The sequence below is a fragment of the Artemia sp. Qi Xiang Cuo genome, unplaced genomic scaffold (genome assembly GCF_049724085.1).
Source record: "Artemia sp. Qi Xiang Cuo unplaced genomic scaffold, ASM4972408v1 HiC_scaffold_3192, whole genome shotgun sequence".
In the NCBI taxonomy this organism is placed as follows: Eukaryota; Metazoa; Arthropoda; class Branchiopoda; order Anostraca; family Artemiidae; genus Artemia; species Artemia sp. Qi Xiang Cuo.
Genome location: NW_028300586.1, coordinates 1 through 20,786, shown reverse-complemented (window position 1 = coordinate 20,786; position 20,786 = coordinate 1). Strand labels below are relative to the sequence as shown.

The following is a 20,786-nucleotide window of genomic DNA, read 5'->3' as shown; positions in this document are numbered from 1 at the left end:
ATCTGCTCCTTTCTTGGTACCAATTGCAGACATTTATGCTCATCCACAGTGGCTTCTGGTATGAATAGCTGTACAGCTAGTCTTGAATTGCAAAAACCTGTCAGCCAAATCAAAATATTGGTCTTCTTTGACCTTGAGATGATAGAATTACACAATCCCACTATTAACCTGGATCCAGTGATCAACATATGCCCCCTAGATTGTTTTGCCCTTCCCCTCCCTCTGATTTTAAAAATACCTTATTTGTATTTTCATTAAAAAAAATTGAAAAAACTGCAAAATTGCCCCTCTCTAGATTATAGAAATACATTTTGCCCAACTGCATTTTTGTGAAATAAATATTCCAGAAGTAGGCTCTTAAGCTCAACGTCAATATATTTTATTATTATTGTTAAGATAGTTATTTTTTTAGCCTTATGAGTACAAGAAGAGAGTGGAGACAAGAAATTAGAGACCTCCCTTCTCTTCAATCCTTAGTTAACTATTTATTCATTTCTGTAGAGTTTTTTTTTTTACATAGCCCCACAGTTTTGGATTTAGCATAGTCTGTCTTCTGTGCTTTTACTGGGGTCTTCATTAACCAAATATGCTCAGACATGCTGAGGAATAACACTGTACCCTCTGGAGCTCCTGGACAATAATCACCATAGTTTTTACAAAATACTGAACTTCCTAATTCTAGAATAGAAATTAGACATTTATGCTTATCCACCATGGTTTATGGTTTGAAAATCTAAACAACTAGACTTGGATTGCATGAGACTGTTGACAGAATCAAACATTTTTCTTCTTTAACCTTGAGACAACAGGACTATGTGATACTATGATCAACCTGGATCCAGTGATCAACAAGTGTCCCTAGCCCCCCCCCAAGCCCCCCCATTAACTATTTACATCATTTTTAAAGCCATGCTTCAATTTTTCTCCTACCCTAGAAGATTCTGGAAAAATTCTGTACTTAATCTTCTTCTTTAAACTTAATATTTTTGGTACATAGGTAATAAAAACATTTAAAAACCTGTAGTTTAACTGATGAATTCCATTCATCAGAGACAATGGGGATGCTGAAATGGAAAGTATAGGAAAAAACCTCATTTAAAACTAGGGAAGGAAAGATCAGCAAATTGCAACTAAAAAAGACATTTTCATAAAAATCTGACAAAACTGTTGTACTTCAAAAACCATTGGGAAACCTGAACAACTAATTTAAGAAAGTGATTGGGTTAGCTATTCCAATCAAATTTTTCATAGCTAAGATGGAAGCCTCAGTTTCAGTTGATGACCTCTAGTTCTTGAATTGGTGCTAACAGTAGGGAATAATGCTGGGAGAATATTAGCCCTCAATAACTTAAAGGCTAAAATGGCATCCCCTCTATTTCTCTTGTATACAAGTGTAGGGAGTTTCAACTTTGATAGTCTTACAGGTTATGAAAGCTCGTGCATGCCAGATATCACTTTAGTGGCGTGTTTCTGCACATCTTCAAGAAATTTTATATCTTTTTCAAAATATAGAGAGGCAAGTGACATTCCAACTTCAAGCTTAGGATGCACAAGTCCAAGCACAAGTAGGATGAATAACAATATAACTCAACAGCAACAAGGGATTATAGCAAAGTATGAAATACATTGTGTTATTTCCCAGTGACAGGCTTAAGGATTATAGCTTAAATTTGGACAGTTTGAAGCTTAAAGTAAATATTTTCAATTGATGTTGGAAGTTAGAGAAGAATTATAGCTGCTCAAGTTTTCCAGGGTACTTCATTTATTATACAGTCCTACCATCTATCAACTACTTTCTTTTCTTCAGCGTGTGATCAATACGCCACCAATACGATACGACTGAAATATATTGATTTAATTGCTTTGCTTGCTTTGCTTTTGTGTTGTTTGCTTATGCTTATGCACTTTATTTATAGGTGTTGGGTCTCCATTAAACAAGTGAATCCAACTCTTTACCCAAAGATAGAATACATTACATGGTGTCAGAATGGACAGCACATCCTATCCAACAATTGATTGGTCGTCAGCCAATCTCAAAGCCTCGTGGAAGCGATTTCGCCAGCATGCTGAACTGATGTTCACAGGACCCTTGTCCGGAAAAGCTGATGCTGTGAAGTGCTCCTACTTGCTGATATGGGTAGGAGAAAAAGGCCAAGATATATTTAACACATTCCAGATTCCAGAAGTAGACAAAAATAAAGTGGATGTATATCTGAGAAAATTCAGTGAGCATGTTGAACCCAGTTCCAATCCCATATTTTCCCGATTCGCTTTTCACAAACGAAATCAGAAAGAAGGAGAGACAATTGAATCATATGTGACATCTCTGAAGTTACTGGCCCTCGATTGTAGTTTCGGAGATAGTTCGGACGAAATGGTGAGAGACAGACTGGTGTCAGAAGTGGGATTTGGAGTACAGAGTGACCGGATAAGAGAAAGACTATTGAGTGAAGGTGGAATGCTTACACTAGCAAAAGCTATTGATATTAGCCGTGCAATTGAAACAGTTGTGGAGACCCATGCACAGATGAGAAATGAACAAAGTACTAGTGCTGTAAAGCAAGAAGTGGGAGCCACACACAAAAAAAAAGGGTTGCCAAAGACAATGAGACCAAACTGCTACTTCTGTGGGAACCAGTACTGCCGCAGACACAAAGGCCCCGCAAAAGGGAAGATCTGTTCCAAGTGTTGGAAGCCAAATCATTTTGCAAAGGTTTGCAAAAGCAGGTGTGTCAACAAAATTGAAGCCCTGCCAGCTGATAACGAAGGAAACAATGAATACTTCATTGAGTCTGTTGACAGCAGAACCGATTCAGTCCAAAAGCCGATGATTAAAGTTAACCTACCTGAATACCGACAAGAAATAACCTTCAAAATTGATACAGGGGCTGATGCAAACGTTCTCCCAGCAAGTGAATTTAGATCCCTAAAACCAAGACCTACCTTGCTTCCCAACAAAAATATCCTGACAAGCTACAGTGGATGCAGCCTTGAAGTACTTGGAATTGCACATATTGTGATTCAGTATAAGGACCAAGAACCGCCGGTCCATGTGTTCCATGTTATTGAAACCCACAAAGGACCAATCCTTAGTAGACACACGAGCAAATAGATGAACTTGATCAAGTTTGTGCTTAGCATGTCATGTAGCATGACTGATGACCCAGCCACGGTTTCAACCAGACCTGAAGTACAACAGATCCTTGAGGACTATGATGATGTCTTCCAAGGTATTGGGATGTTGCCCGGAAATTTTCATATTTACCTGAAGGAAGGATCTGTTCCGACAGTCCAGCCACCAAAGAGAGTTCCGTATGCCCTCCAGCCAAAGCTAAAAGAAGAACTAGACAGATTGGAAAATCTTGGCATCATAGAGAAGGTACAAAAACCAACAGACTGGGTGAATTCGATTGTCCTTGTAAAGAAACCAGACGGAAAAATCCGAATTTGTCTAGATCCAGTGGACTTAAACAAATGTATCAAGCGTCCTTACCACCCCATTTCTAGCTTTGATGATGTAGCAGTGAGATGTGCTGGAGCAGAAAGATTTTTCAAAACCGACGCTAGAAATGGTTACTGGTCAATGGTTTTAGACAAGGAATCTGCTGACCTCACTACATTCAGCACAACATTTGGAAGATACAGCTTCAAGAGATATCCTTTCGGGCTCATATCAGCCCAGGATGAGTACCAAAAACGAATGGAAGAGGCGTTCGAAGGTATTGACATTGGTCTGATTGTAGATGATGTTGCTGGAATGGCTGAAAGTACAACAGATCATGATAGGAAACTAAGGACAGTTATGCAGAGGGCTCGTGAAAAAGGCATCAAGTTCAATAAAGAGAAATGCCTTTTCAATGCCGTAGCCATTCCCTACTTTGGACATATGCTGACAAAGGGAGGTATGGAACCAGACCCTAACAAAATTAAGGCAATGAAAGAAATGCCAGCCCCCAAGAACAAAGATGAATTGCAGACTCTTCTAGGGATGTACAACTATTTGTCGAGGTACATTCCTGGCCTCTCTACCCTAAACCAGCCACTTAGGGACCTGGCCAAAGCAAAGGAGTTCAAGTGGAAAGTAGTACACAACGATGCCCGAGTCAAAATCCAGGAAGCCATTTGCAGCAACCTCGCCTATTTTGATACCAAAAGTGCCCAGGTGGAAGTGATAACAGACGCATCAAAACACGGGCGAGGTGCTCAACTGGTTGCGGATCACGCCACAATAGCCTTTGCTTTTAGATCTCTTAGTGACACAGAAAAACGGTACTCACAAATCGAGAAGGAGCTTCTGGGAATTGTGTTTGCCTGTACACATTTTCATCAATATATTTGTGGTAGACAGATCACTGTGACAACGGATCACAAACCTTTAGAGGCGATATTGTCCAAACCAATAAATAGGGCACCACCCCGATTGCAAAGAATGATGCTAGTGCTCCAGCAGTATCAGTGCTCCAGCAGTATCATTCCAGTATCGTCCCGGCAAAGAAATCCCGGTAGCTGATGCCTTATCACGAATGCACTTACCTGACCAAGACCCAGAAATTCAAATTGAAGGAGAAGTAGCCATCCATGCATTCTTTAGAGATATTCCAGTAAGCAAAAATAAACTAGAGCAAGTCCATGAGGAAACCCTAAGAGATGTAGAGCTGAAAACACTGTCAGACATTATCAAATCTGGCTGGCCTAACAACTAAAGAGATGTACCATCTATCGTTCTTCCATTCTGGAACTACAGAGACGAGCTGGTTATCAACAATGGTATTATACTGAAAGGCAAACGCATTGTTGTGCCTAAGGCACTGCATGGAGACATACTGCGACAGCTTCATTCGTCACACGTTGGTATTGTGAAAACAAAAGAAAGAGCTCGTAGCTCTATATTTTGGCCTAACATCATGAAAGATATCACGCAGCTAGTATCTGGTTGCGAAATATGCGCCATGCATCAAATGGATCAACAGAAAGAGCCATTGATATCCTCAGAGGTTCCCCAGTATCCATTCCAACACGTAGGCCTGGACATCTTTACATTCAGTGGTATGGAATACCTAATTACCGTACACTATTATAGTAGATTTTTCAAGGTGGATAAACTTGCCATTTCAAACTCACAGCAAGTGATCTCGAAATTAAAACTGTATTTCACCAGATATGGTATACCAGAGAAGATTACTTCAGACAATGGGCCACAATTCAGCTCAGAGCAGTTTCGAACGTTTGCAGCATCCTGGGATATCAACCACGTCACATCGAGTCCCCGATACCCACAGTCCAATGGGATGAGCGAGAAGGCGGTCCAGACGGCAAAACGGATCATGACGAAAGCAACAGAAATCCGAACAGATCCATACATCGCATTGCTGGAATACCGAAACACCCCAGTTGATGGAGCATACACACCAGTTCAGCTGCTCATGAGCAGGAAAACCCGGTTGATGGTCCCAGCGCTGCCATCCCATCTGCAGCCGAAAATAATTGCGAAGCCAGTTTTTAAGAAAGCAAGAGAGAAAGCTCAGGCTAGACAGCAGAGAGCTCACAACAAGACCGCCAAAGAGCTGAAAGAATTGAGCATAGGAGAAAAAGTATGGGTGAAATTTGATGAAAATAGTAGATGGCGCAAGGGCGTAGTCGAGAAGAAATTGAGACAACAAGAGCGCTCTTACCTGGTGCGGCTGCAAGACGACAGTACTCTTCGGAGAAACAGGCACCACCTACGTCACAGATCAGAACCAGCTATAGCCGAGCCGGCGCCTATACCATCCCACCCATTACATACAGGCCGTGTTACCCAGTGCCCCGAACTACATACTTACCCGGATGGAACAGCGACAGTTGGAGCTAGTACGACGCCTGTCGCAGACCGATCCAGTGCCGAGTTGAACAGCAGTACTGACGAAGAAACCCCGTCAATAGTCAAAGATGATGATTTCACGGTGGCCGAACGGCCACACGTGAGGGGGGAGGAGGAAAGAGCATTAAGTCTACGATGTCAGTCAACTACTGATACAGTCAGACCCCCTGTGACCAACACTGAAGCCCCACCAGATGCAGGAAGAGTTACTCACTCAGTTAGACTTTCCAAACCACCTGCGCGTATGAGCCTGAGCATTGATCATCACGTTGAGATCCACCTCTGTCCAGTCTGGCAGTGATGGAAGCCATTTCTACATGAGAAAGAAGATGAAACATATTGATTTGATTGCTTTGCTTGCTTTGCTTTTGTGTTGATTGCTTATGCTTATGCACTTTATTTATAGGTGTTGGGTCTCCATTAAATAATTGAATTCAACTCTTTACCCGAAGATAGAATACATTACAACGACTAATACCAATATGATCAATAGTGCCACCACAATCATCATATTGTATAAATAAGAAAAGCAGTTAAAAACAGAAATAGCCTAAACATAAAAATAACAGCCTACCACATGTAATTGGCCAAGGTTTGTTTTCTTCTCCTACATTTTGATTAGTTCCATAGAGTGAGCATATTTGGATTTTTATTCCTCATTTATTGCTGGATATATTTACTAGTAGCCTACAGTTGTGACAGTGGGGTACTACTAACTATACAAGTGTATGTTCTGCTTTGTTGTGTTACCCCTCACCTTAGTAGTCCTGGTAGCCTCAGTATACTTGATTATTGATATATAATCTGCACACCTATTGGAATTTTTGAAATTATAGCCAGTTTAGTAGCCGATTTACCAGTGTGATGCCCCTCCACAAAGTAAAAAACGTCAAAAACCAATTACTCCTGAAAAAGGTATTGATAAATGTACTGTTGCTGGGTGATTGCTTGACAACAGTTCTTGTGCTATACAGTGCGATAAATGTGACCAATGGTTGTGTGCACAATGCCTATCAATGTCTTCCTCTGAATATGATATCTTTGTAAAAATGAATGACTGACTTGGTAGCACCTGGGTATGCCCCATGTGTAAAGCTAGAGGTTCAGCCCAGCAAGAACTTCCCCAGCTGCTAAAGTCAGCTCTTAATGAGCACTGTAGTGAAATGAAAGATGTGTATGTCTGTTTTCAAAATGAAATTCGCACCTCTCTTGAAGGTATTAATGCTAGAGTTCAGAGTCTAGAAAATATTATCTCATCTAAGGTGTCCATGGCCAATGTTGAGCAAATGGTCAATCATACCATTGTCGTTAAGCTGAAAACTGAAGTTCAAAAGAGGGTGCTACAAGAAAAGAACAGACTGAAAAGACATATGAACTTTGTTACATATGGTTTTCCACCTTAAACCAATGACTTAGAGTTCTTACGAAATTTCCTTAAAAATATGTTTCAAATTGTAGGTGTAGATGCAGTGACCAATTTTCAAAGGATGACAAGGAATAACCCCAACTCAAATGCTCCCAACTCATCCAATTGACCAGTACTGTTCTCAGTCAGTTCCTTTAAAACTAAAATTGACATCCTAACACAGTCCCACATTAAAAAAGGAGACATTCGTTTCTATGCTGATACCTCAAAAGAAGACTGGGTACACAGAAAAGAATTAGTAGAAGAAATCAAGAAAAGAGCTGCTGCTGGTGAGCAAAATTTAGGAATTAAAAATGGCTGTATATTGACAAAAAACGTGCTAAAACGGGTTGTCATTACCCCAAACAACAGAATGTCCCTTTAAAAACCTAGTCCCTGCCTTTACATGGTATTAACAAGCAAAGTAATTTATCGGTTCTGTATACTAACGCAGACTGTTTATCTACAGAAATTGATGAATCTCATGTCCTAATATCACCCCACAAACCCCATGTTATTGTTATCACAGAATCACTACCCCAAGAATCGTCAGCACCCAGCTGTATTTTTCCAGCAAGTACCTGATTATAACCTCATTATAAATAATAATTATAAGCATGGAATTTTCATTTATGTTCATACCTCATTAAAGTATATTGAAGTTAATGACCCAATTTCTTCAATTATAAGTGAATCCTTAGTAGTTGATGTGAAATTACATGGGTCCTCCATTGCTTCTAGAGTTGTAGCCATTTATAGTAGTCCTAGTGTTTGTGAATGGTCTTCATTTAACAATAGAAAAATATTGCAGTATTTATCCACTGTCTCTTTATCTAGTTCTAAGTTTCTAGTGGTCGGTGACTTTAACCTACCTTCTATTGATTGGACATCAGGTACAACACAACTTTCTGATGAGTCATTTGAAAATTATTTCCTAGAAACTTTACAAGAGCATTATTTGTATCAGCATATTCAAAACCCTACACGTTTATGCGCTAACTCAACCCCTTCAATTTTAGACCTTGTAATTACAAAATCAGCAGATGATGTTGCTAGTGTTGAGTTTTTGCCACCACTAGGAAAAAGTGATCACTTGATATTGGTGATATCACTAAATTGTGTGGTAGGTCATTATGATATTCCAAATCATTCTCCCAAATATGATTATGATAGAGGAAATTACATTGCATTTTCAGATTATATTTCATCTCTTTCTATACAAGAGGAGTTACAACAATGTAATGCTACTTTTGATGCATCTTTTGATTTTATTAAGCAGGCCCTTATAAAAGGTAAGGATCAATATGTACCAATATATACTAGTAGACAGTTTTTCAAAAATAGACAGATCCTTCCTTGGTATATTGTACAAATGCTAAAAGATAAGGGTGATAGGTGGCGTGATTATTTAAGATTTAAAACCTTAGATTCTTGGTTAAATTATAAAAGAGCTAGAAATAGAGCAACTAAATTCCTTCATTTAAATCGTCAAGAGGTGGAGACAAATGTTATAGCATCAGTCCAAGTTGCCCAAAAAGATTTTGGAGATATGTGAGAAGGAATCAAGTTTCACAATCCCCATCATCCACTTCCTTTATAGATCCCAAAACTTTTTTACATATAGATGATGATTTTGTAAAATCACAACTTTTCAATAAGGTATTTGGTTCAGTTTTTACTCAAACACACACTCAGTTTATTCCTCCAGAGTTAACAAAAGAATTTGTTGATTCAGAGTTTACAGTCCAGCAGGTTTATCTGACACTCCGAAATCTTGATCGAGGAAAAGCACCAGATATTGATGGATTTTCCAATGTGATGTTACGTGAACTTGACTCAGTGCTTGCTGGGCCACTCACATATCTTTTTAATCTTTGTCTCTCATCTGGTAAATGTCCTTCAGCTTGGAAAAGGACTAGCATTAGGCCATTGTACAAGAATGGTTCAAAGTCCCATTTCATTAATTACAGACCAATTTCAAATACATCAATCTTATCCTATATACTGGAGAAAATTGTGGTGAGAAGAATCCAAGCACATTTTGAAGAAAATAACTTATGGCATTCTGCTCAGCATGGTTTCTGTAAACGACGATCTTGTAACACACAATTTCTTGAGGTGATTTGTGATTTTCAATCGATGGCTGATAATGGTATTTTGTTTGATTGTATTTATATTGACTTTTCCAAAGCATTCGAAAAAATTTCCATTCCACTTCTGTAAAACAAATGTCAACTATATGGTATAGGCCCACAAACTAAACCATGGATAACAGATTATCTTACAAATAGAACCCAAGAGGTTGCAGTAGGTGATGCTTTGTCATCACCTATTTCTGTCATAAGTGGAGTTCCACAAGGCAGTTGTCTTGGGCCAGTACTCTTCTGCCTTTTTATCAATGATTTACCAGGCGTTGTTAGGAATTCGACCATAAAAATGTTTGCAGATGATGTAAATATCTACAGGCCAGTCATGAGTGAACATGAGATTTCTTTACTTCAAGAGGATTTGGTTGCTCTTGGCCAGTGGTGTACTGCAAACTCTATGTTCATTAATGAAACCAAGTGCAATGCTGTGCACTATTTGCGTAGACTCCCTCAGCATTACCATTACTTTGTTGTTGGTAAATTAATTGCAAGTGTAGAATATGTTCATGACCTTGGGATTTGTTTTGATTCAAGTCTCAAATTTAATAAACGTGTATCAGACATCACCCATAAGGCTAATTACCAATTACTACCTCTAAGGCATACTTTTTCCAAGTTTAATTTTCATTCACTGATCTCACTTTATGTATCCACTGTACGTCCAGTACTGGAGTATTGCTCATCAGTATGGTATCCCCTTAATAAGAGAGATAGAGAGATGGTTGAGAGAGTTCAACGTAGGGCCACCAAACTCATACCCTACCTGAGTCATCTACCTTACCACCAGAGAATGCAAAGACTACAGTTGCCTTCTCTCCAGTTCAGACGTGATAGAGCCGACGTAATAAATACATTTCGCATTGTTAGGAATATTGATAATACCACCCCAACTCACTATTTCACTTTTACAGAATACAGTAGTACCCATCAACACCAAAATAAAATATACCCACCATGTTCACAGGAAAGAATAGGCCAAAACTCTTTGTCTAGCCAAGTGCGGAAGACTTGGAATTTACTTTCATCAGAAATACTTGTAAGGACCACATTCCATTTTTTCGAAAGTATTTTAGCCTCTACCTATTTCTATACTGGGTCCTATCACAATCCATTTTGAGATTATTTTTACTTGTGTATTACCTGATTTGTGACACTGTAACAATTATTTTGTAAGCTTACTTTTTCGTAGGTTTCAATTATTAACAGATATGTATCAGTTAAGTTGGTATGTTATTGTATGTTTCAGTAATATTGTTTTTACAATGTTTTTCAGTTACTGTATGTTTTTGTTATGTCATTGACATTGTTATAGACTTTTTTATAATTGTTTTGTGTGACAAGCTTGTTAAAGCTTACCGTATCTTGGTATTAATAAATAAATAAATAAAGAAGACTGATGACTTTAGAGGAATGAGTGGAGATGGTATGCTTAATCAAACCCAAGGTTCAACTAGCCCCAGCAGCAGATCTCTTAGCATGTGTGCTGAATTTTAAATTGTTGTCAATATAGACACCAAAATCTTGCTCATCATTAACAGAGGAGAGTGGGTGGCCTAAGAAATTTTTTTACAATCTTAAGTTAGGATATTTTTTAAATCACTATTTAAAGAAAAAATGGACTATAAATTTATTGTACTAAAGGTAAAATAACTTAAAATTTAGTTTTGTGAATTGATGCTTGCATTTATCTTTCAAGTTTAAGTTCAATGTAGACATGTGCAAGGTTTTCCATTCTGGAAGAAACAACCCACAATGGCAATACCCTATGTCAGCAAATGCTGGCGTGAGACAACCACTTTCTGAGAGTACCTTTGAAAGAGATCTGGGGGTTGTTGTAGACAAAGACCTTAATTTCAACTGCCACACCCAAGCTGCAGTAGCAAAGGCAAACCAAACTCTTGGTCTCATCAAATGCACAATGACAAGTAGATCCCCAGCAATAATCACAAAACTCTACAACAGCCTGGTGAGACCAAGATTAGAATTTGGAATGTGTGTCACTATGCCAATTAATAAAACAGAACAGATGGCCCTTATGTCTGTCCAAAGACAGGTGTCTAAATGCCTAAAGGGGCTCAAAAACAAAGAGTATGCATACCAAATGCAGAGCCTCAAGCTACCAACTCTAACATACCATCAGCAAAGAGGTGATATGAAAATGACTTACAAACTGCTGGACATCCACCAGATGGCTAATATGGGAGTAAAGTTCATTTTTAATGCAAATGGATGTTATTTTTAGATTGAGGATGCAATTATAGGTATATATTTATACATTAGGGGGGTGGGGTTATATATTCTGTGAATATATAGGCTCTAAGAAATTCATGAATTTCTTAGAAAAAACTGGAAAAACAAGGAAAGAGGTGAAGATAAAGGCTCTCCCCCTGCAAAATGTGTTAACTAGCATTATTCTACATATTATGGAGTAAGAATTGTTTTCTTAATATGTTTCCTTTTGTCCAGCTGGACTCCTAGGCTTAAAATACTGGTTGGTTAATTTAAAGATTTGTATATATATACACTGTCAAGTTAGCCATCTGGTGGTATCCCCAAACTGCTCTAGTCTGATGACAAAGACTTATTCTAGCCTTTCCAGTCATCAAGAACCAGGGGTCATTCAGCAATGCTTTTTTGGAATGAGAAACCATTTCTTCTCTAACTGCATCATAAGCCTTTAGAATGATCTGGGCAAAATGACAGTAAATTCACCATCTGTTGACAGTTTCAAAGCAAATCTTGATAAGGAATGGGAGACCAAACTATGGCTTGCACAATGGGATGAAGCTGATGTCCTGTAGCCCTATCATCAATAACTGGTATATACTGGATCCATATTGCTAGCAAGTGCAATTTAAGGATTTAAGGTAAGTTGGGAGCTGTGGGTGCTTTAGGGACTAAAGTATAATTGGTAAAATCCGTAAGGTTTTCTATAAGTTACAGCCTAGACTATATCCAAGAATTATAGGGAGAAATGGGCTGGGACATAATTGTGATGTATTTTAGGCCTGGTCTTAGGGTAAAAGACCACTTTTCTTCAGCATTCTGGAAAAAGGGAGATGGGTTTTTGGACCACCCCTATTCTACTACAGCATGATGCAATGTGAGGATCATAAGAAGAGCCCTGCCTTCTAGGTAAAATTTTCACTAGGCCTAATAATTTGTGAGCATAAATTAAAATGTGGTCTCTGTTTTGACAAGCAATTGCAATGAAAAAAATACATTTAGGCCTAATATTTGTTATTCATAGAATAGATATCAAGCAAAAAAGTAAAATTTTTTGTGGGTCAAGAAACTAATAATTTCAAATAGGCTATTTGATCTTAGGCTAAATAATTTTAATAATAGCCATTAAATTTTTAGCTGTTCATTGATACATACAATTCTTCTCAATTCCTCTTTGGTAACAAGGTGTGAGGGTTTGAATTTTACATAGTTTTGCTCAATTGGATACCACTTTTTAATCCTATGCTTAGAAAAGATTGGGTAGGCCTAATTGAATTAAATTGTCAAGTTCAGAAAAGGAATCTTGCACTAAGATTACTGTTAATGGAGAAAAAAACACTTCAAACCTTAGACAAGGCGTAATACGGAGTGCTTTATTCATAATTTTGAGCATTTTGAAATTTAGTTTTCTCAGATTTTTCTAATCTTTCTTAATGGGGTGTCAGACTGAAATGTCACTTGTTTGAAAACCTAAAAATAAGCTTGATATTCGATATTAGAGATTTTTTTGTATATGTATTAGATTTTATCCAGTTCACACCTTGTTTATGCCTGATCGTCTCAGTATTAGCATACGTCTTAGAATATTTTTACGCCATCTTCTTTTTGTAAAATAATAAACGAACGAATGCTGGATTTTAAAATTTGAAAACGCGCCAAGCTCAAATATATTAATCTTAGGCTCATATCTATTAGATACTGAAGGTAATCCTAATAAAGCGATTTAAGAATATCAAAAGAGCCTTGGATAAAATTAATAAATGATCTAGGCCAAAAGAAAGTTTGTCTTTCTCTTAGAATTAGTCTACTAAGTCTAGGTTAGGCTAATTTGGTAAGGTAGGCCTAGCCTATGTTATCATATTTGGTTAGATTACTCATAAAACAGATAGATAAGGAAAGGCTCTAAATAAGTTCGTTTTTGTTAATAATAAAAGTAGCCTGGTTAAGTTAAGGAAATGGAACCAGGAATGAGTGCAGGACCTAAAATGTGATGTTGGGAGGTGTTGTCAAGGTGCTGTCTCTCCTTTTTTTCTTATTTTTTGGACAATTATATCTCAATATTAGTGTACAGTTGGTTAAATTGTCTAAATAGATAGCCAAGATATAGACATACGCTACCTTTTAGAATCAGAATTTCATCTTGAATCCAAATAGGCCTATAAAGATACATTTGTTTTGGAAATGAACCCTCTAATGTGCAAATATTTACCCTGAAGAGTTTGTATACAAAGAATTTTCCATTATTTTGACAAACTATTAATCAAGTAGGCCTATAGGCTATTCCTAGAGAAGGAAACAAGGTTTCTCTGATGTGTATTGCCAATTGTATTAGCAATACAAAGCAATACAGGGATACTACCAGACGGCTAATTTGACAGTGTATATATATATATATGTATATATATATATATATATATATATATATATATATATATATATATACAGGGTATATCTATATATATATATATATATATATATATATATATACCAGGGTATATATATAAATATATGTATATATATATATATATATATATATATGATATATATATATATATATATATATATATATATATACAAATCTTTGGATTTGCCAACCAACCAGTCATTTTAAGCCTAGGAGTCCAGCTGGACATAAGGGAACATACAAAGAAAACAATTTTTACTTCATAATATAGGCCTACAGAATAATCCTAATTAACATCATTTCTGTAGGGGGAGAGCCTTTATCTTCACTTCTCTCCTTGCTTTTTTCTAGTTTTTCTAAGATATTCATGAATTTCTTAGAACCTATATATTCACAGAAAATGTGCAAATATATACCTAGAATTGCATCCTCAATATAAATATAACATCCATTTGCATCACAAATGAACTTTACTCCCATATTAGCCATGTGGTGGATGCCCCATAATAACTAAATTAAGCTTTTCCTGTCTATCCCTATTCTGTCTACAAACAATCATCAGACTTCCTCTTCAAGCTGAAAGCTAATAGATTTTTTTATTTTAGATGTTTTGCACAGCATTATAAATCCAGCATGTTCTCTAACTTCCAGAAGTGTATATTTTTCAGGCATCTTTTTTGAGATTACTAACATGATCTTTGACTTCATCTATCCTTGCAGCAATATCTTGCTTGAGTTTTTATACTATGCCCTTAACTGTATCTACAATAGCCAAAGAACTGGGCCTATGAACAATAGCCAAAGACCTATTGGATTGGATTAAATTTGAAATCTCAGCTATTGAGGGGGGGGGGGTTCCTGATGGACCAGGGTATTTGAAGATTGTTTTTTTGCCATTGTCTGTCTCTTGTGGTTGACATCTTTAGTAAAAAGTTTGTATTTCATGGTAGGTGTTTAGACATTCAATCCATTTCTGCTGTTCACCACTATTAAATCCAGTTCAAGACCTTTTTTGCAGCCAGCACATGAATGTTGGTTTTCTTTTGGAACAATTAGCTTTTATTTCCTATCTCACCTTGGACCCATTCCTAATTACTATTCTCAGCATTAGTAATACCACAGAAACTAAACATACTACATGAACAAAACTCTAAAACAAAAAAAAGCTACTGCACTACAAGTGGGCCTAATCCATGATCAAATATGTTTTTATTATGTTTTTTTGTTGACATGGGAGGTAGTAAGTTTTGGGTCTTACTGTATTTTATTGTATTTTTTAAGTATTGGTGTACTTCTGTTCCAGAGTGCTAACCATAGCTAATGTTTAGCCAAACAGAAAAAAAAGATGGTTTTTTGACTGTTTTGATTTTATAAAAATTTCACAGAATTGTGCAATTTATAAGACTTTTTTTTTGGGGAGGGGGGAAAAATACTGCATTGTAAATATTAGCTAGTAACCAATAATTGTCCTTTAAAAACGTTCAGTTATTATCCCTTTTGAAAACCAATTAATTGATGAATAATGGACTGATGGTACTTAACCAATCAATTCAGCATGAAAATCCAACCCAGAAAATGTATATAACTCAGTCCAACATTTTGGATAATTACCATACCCCTCCTTTCCTTTAACCTTTATAATACAGGGAGTTCATTTGGACAACCAAGCACTTTAATCTTTTTTTTAACTTTATCTGTTTTTTTTTTTAATATTTTATGTTTAAGTGTACCAAAGTCCCACCTTGGCTATTCTAATATCAGGTATTTCTCATACTTCTAGGTCAGAAGGTTGGGAGGAAGAACAGCTGTTTTCAGATGATTTTGAGTCTTCTTCAAGGCTACAAAAAATATTTCTTAAGTAATTGATAGAATGTTTTTTTTTTTCTAGTTTAATCTAAACCCTAGAAACCTTGCGTAATGAGTTCCTAATTCTCCTATTTCACTTTTTAAAAGCTATTTTGATAAAAGTGGCCTTCCAGAGAGGCACTTCTACCCCTGGAATAAATTCCTGGACATATGTCTGCTGATAAATAAGAAGTAAAAATAATGTCCATACAGTTTGGTGACTAAAAATGTGGCTAATCTGTAACAAAATCTATTATGTATTTTAATTTCTATATTCTCAACTAACTTAGTTTTTCATCTGCATTTGCCTTATCATAGACTGTTCAGAAATGATTAATTACTTTTTGCTTATTTTGGGTGTTTCCTCCTTTTATGTATTGTTTATAATCAGGTTTTATGGAATCAGCTTCTGTTTTGCTGTAGGTAACAAAAATATCCAGGAATTATGGTTTTTGTCAGTTGATTGTGGGGGGCTAAATATTTAACTGAACCACAAAAAAAAACTACATTTTAAATGCAAAGCATTGAAATTTTACAGACTGATAATAATACGTTTCAAACTATCATAAAAAAAAAATTTCTCTTTGCTTAATATTTACTTTGTTTCCACTTTCTTTGTTTTCATTTTATTTTTAATAAGCTTAGGCCTAATAAATTTAAGACTGTGCAGGCCATGGGTTTTGAAGGGAAGGTTTATTTTTTTTTTAATTATCTGCTCCTTTCTTGGTACCAATTGCAGACATTTATGCTCATCCACAGTGGCTTCTGGTATGAATAGCTGTACAGCTAGTCTTGAATTGCAAAAACCTGTCAGCCAAATCAAAATATTGGTCTTCTTTGACCTTGAGATGATAGAATTACACAATCCCACTATTAACCTGGATCCAGTGATCAACATATGCCCCCTAGATTGTTTTGCCCTTCCCCTCCCTCTGATTTTAAAAATACCTTATTTGTATTTTCATTAAAAAAAAATTGAAAAAATGGCAAAATTGCCCCTCTCTAGATTATAGAAATACATTTTGCCCCACTGCATTTTTGTGAAATAAATATTCCAGAAGTAGGCTCTTAAGCTCAACGTCAATATATTTTATTATTATTGTTAAGATAGTTATTTTTTTAGCCTTATGAGTACAAGAAGAGAGTGGAAACAAGAAATTAGAGACCTCCCATCTCTTCAATCCTTAGTTAACTATTTATTCATTTCTGTAGAGTTTTTTTTTACATAGCCCCACAGTTTTGGATTTAGCATAGTCTGTCTTCTGTGCTTTTACTGGGGTCTTCATTCACCAAATATGCTCAGACATGCTGAGGAATAACACTGTACCCTCTGGAGCTCCTGGACAATAATCACCATAGTTTTTACAAAATACTGAACTTCCTAATTCTAGAATAGAAATTAGACATTTATGCTTATCCACCATGGTTTATGGTTTGAAAATCTAAACAACTAGACTTGGATTGCATGAGACTGTTGACAGAATCAAACATTTTTCTTCTTTAACCTTGAGACAACAGGACTATGTGATACTATGATCAACCTGGATCCAGTGATCAACAAGTGTCCCTAGCCCCCCCCCTTCTTTTTTGAACATACCTGGTATTTTCATTTAAAAAAAAAATGCAAAACCACCATCCCTAGATTTGATTACATATATTTTTCCCCTAATAAATTTTTGTGAATGGACACTCCTGAAGTAGACTCTAAATGCAATCCCAGATTTAACTTGAATAGTTATTTTTACTAACCTTGCAAGTAGAGGAAAACAGCAGAGACAAGAAATTGGTGACCTCCTTCCCTTAAAATGAACTTTCCAGTTCTTGGACAAATTACTGAATGCAATACTGCTCTGTCCTAGGAAGAAATTACAGACATTTATGCTCATTCATCATGCCTCTGGTATGATAATCTAAACAACTAGACTTGGATTGCAAGTGACTGTCAGAAAAATCAAAATATTTGTCTTCTTTGACCTTGAGACGACTGGACTACGTGTCTCTGTGATCATTCTGGATCCAGTGATCAATGATTGTCCCAATATTTTGCTATTTTCATTAGAAAAGTTGCCCCTCCCTAGGTTTAAAAAAAAAATTTGCCCCTGCTACATTTTCTTGAATAGATATTCCTGAAGTAGACTAAGCTTATTTTCAGTTTTTAGTTAGAATAGCTATTTTACTAGCCTTACAGGTAGAGGAAAAGACTGAAGACAGGAAATTGGTGACCTCCCCCTTGAGTGAACTTCCTAATTCTTGGACAAAATACTGCTCTTTTCTAGGTAAAAATTACAGAAGTTTGGGCTCATCCACAATGGCTTCAGGTATGAACAGTTATACAACTAGTCTTGAAGTGCAAGAGCCTGTCAACAAGATCAAAACATTTGTCTTTTTTGACCTTGAGACAACTGGACTACGTGATCCAGTGAGGATAACAGAAATTTGCTTTGTTGCTGTGACGCGCGACATTTTGATGGACAGAATTAAGAAATTTGAAGAAATAAAAGCAACCATTGCCCCCTCTCAAAAGCTACTTGAAGTGGCAAAGCCTCGTGTACTTTCAAAGTTCAGTGTTTGCATGAACCCATTGAAAAATATTGATATAAAAGCAGCAGAAATGACAGGTAAGTTTTTTCTAGTGCATGTGTGCTTAAGGTTTATGCTCCCTGTGGGAGTTTTTTATTTGAGGTGTAGGGTGATGTTTTGCAGCTGAAAAAAAAAATGGAAGAATATAATGATAGGTCTGCAAGTCAAGGTTAGAATATGGGAATTCCCTGAAGCTCCCCAGCTAATTATAGACCTATTTTATTATTAATAATGAGACCAAAGATATTGAAAAAAAAAATTAGAAGACTGACAAGTGTTTTGGAGGCCAGAAGTTTTTTTCCATGTAAATAAATTTGGATTTCGGAATAATATGGAAGTTATTTTAAGCAGTCCTGTGGTTTGATTTTTTTAACCTAAGGTGACAATGCTGCCACTATTAAACAGCTGAGGTTTGGCTTTATCCATCTGCTAAATTACATGTTTGAAACTAGCTTTGTATTTCTTAGATTGAAAATTAAATTGAAAAAGCTTCCAAAATATGTAAAATTGGGAATATTTCTCTTTTTTAACCAAGTTCTGGTCACTGTGAGAACTGTCTAAGGAATTTTATTTGACAAAAACCAAGAACAAAATATATATAATTAACAATAATCAAGAAACCAAGGGTGATTTTAAGCAGGTGGAAAAAAAAAACTAAGCAAAAAGACTAAAACAGATATTTGATCATATAAATAAAAATTAGGTCAGTAGACAAGCTAAGTTAATCACTAGGGAAATAATTCTTGCTCAATCTAATTTGTGAATAGTCTGAATAGATAAGCTGTCCTCATTGCTAAGAGAAAAAAAAAACTTTCGAAGTGAAGATTAAAAAAGCAGAAGAAACACTGAAACAAACAAACAAAATACCAAGCCAGAATAAATGAAAAGATATTCACAAATTGGATTGGGCAAGAATTCACTCCCTAGTGGGTATGAGAGCAAGGTCTAAATAGAGACCTTGCTTTAAGTAGAGGTACTGGACATATTCATATCAATCCAAATTATGATAACTTAATACAAAGAGAATCCAGTAATATTCTTTCTCATTCGAAACCAAGATCGGTTGACCATATAAATAAAAATCAGGTCAGTAGACAAGCTAAGTTAATCACTAGGGAGATAATTCTGGCTCAGTCTAATTTGTGAATAGTCTGAATAGATCGGCTGTCCTCATTGCTAAGAGAAAATAAAAACTTTCGAAGTGAAGATTAAAAAAGCAGAAGAAACACTGAAACAAACAAACAAAATACCAAGCCAGAATAAATGAAAAGATATTCACAAATTGGATTGGGCAAGAATTCACTCCCTAGTGTGTATGAGAGCAAGGTCTAAATAGAGACTTTGCTTTAATTAGAGGTACTGGACATATTCATATCAACCCAAATTATGATAACTTATTACAAAGAGAATCCAGTAATATTCTTTCTCATTCGAAATCAAGATCGGTTGACCATATAAATAAAAATCAGGTCAGTAGACAAGCTAAGTTAATCACTAGGAGATAATTCTTGCTCAATATAATTTGTGAATAGTCTGAATAGATAAGCTGTCCTCATTGCTAAGAGAAAAAAAAACTTTCGAAGTGAAGATTAAAAAGCAGAAGAAACACTGAAACAAACAAACAAAATACCAAGCCAGAATAAATGAAAAGTTATTCACAAATTGGATTGGGCAAGAATTCACTCCCTAGTGGGTATGAGAGCAAGGTCTAAATAGAGACCTTGCCTTAAGTAGAGGTACTGGACATATTCATATCAACCCAAATTATGATAACTTAATGCAAAGAAAATCCAGTAATATTCTTTCTCATTTGAAACCAAGATCGGTTGACCATATAAATAAAAATCAGGTCAGTAGACAAGCTAAGTTAATCACTAGGGAGATAATTCTTGCTCAATATAATTTGTGAATAGTCTGAATAGATAAGCTGTCCTCATTGCTAAGAGAAAAAAAAACTTTCGAAGTGAAGATTAAAAAAGCAGAAGAAACACTGAAACAAACAGACAAAATACCAAGCCAGAATAAATGAAAAGATATTCACAAATTGGATTGGGCAAGAATTCACTCCCTAGTGGGTATGAGAGCAAGGTCTAAATAGAGACTTTGCTTTAAGTAGAGGTACTGGACATATTCATATCAACCCAAATTATGATAACTTAATACAAAGAGAATCCAGTAATATTCTTTCTCATTTGAAACCAAGATCGTTTGACCATATAAATAAAAATCAGGTCAGTAGACAAGCTAAGTTAATCACTAGGGTAATTCTTGCTCAATCTAATTTGTGAATAGTCTGAATAGATAAGCTGTCCTCATTGC

At 36.1% G+C, this 20,786-nt stretch overlaps 2 protein-coding genes across 2 annotated transcripts; both read left to right on the top strand.

Moving 5' to 3' along the window:
• Positions 1–1,987: 1,987 nt before the first annotated feature.
• LOC148938516 (uncharacterized) lies at positions 1,988–3,112 on the top strand. The gene has a single exon (XM_089107735.1). It carries the CDS (start codon positions 1,988–1,990, stop codon positions 3,110–3,112), a length of 1,125 nt encoding a protein of 374 aa, XP_088963861.1.
• A 10,171-nt stretch (positions 3,113–13,283) lies between these two features.
• Positions 13,284–18,505, top strand: LOC148938515 (three-prime repair exonuclease 1-like; the record flags this gene model as incomplete). The annotated part of the gene is made up of 2 exons (XM_089107734.1): positions 13,284–13,342; positions 18,164–18,505. A coding segment is annotated over exon 2 (310 nt), but the record flags the coding sequence as incomplete, so codon positions are not given.
• Positions 18,506–20,786: the final 2,281 nt, after the last annotated feature.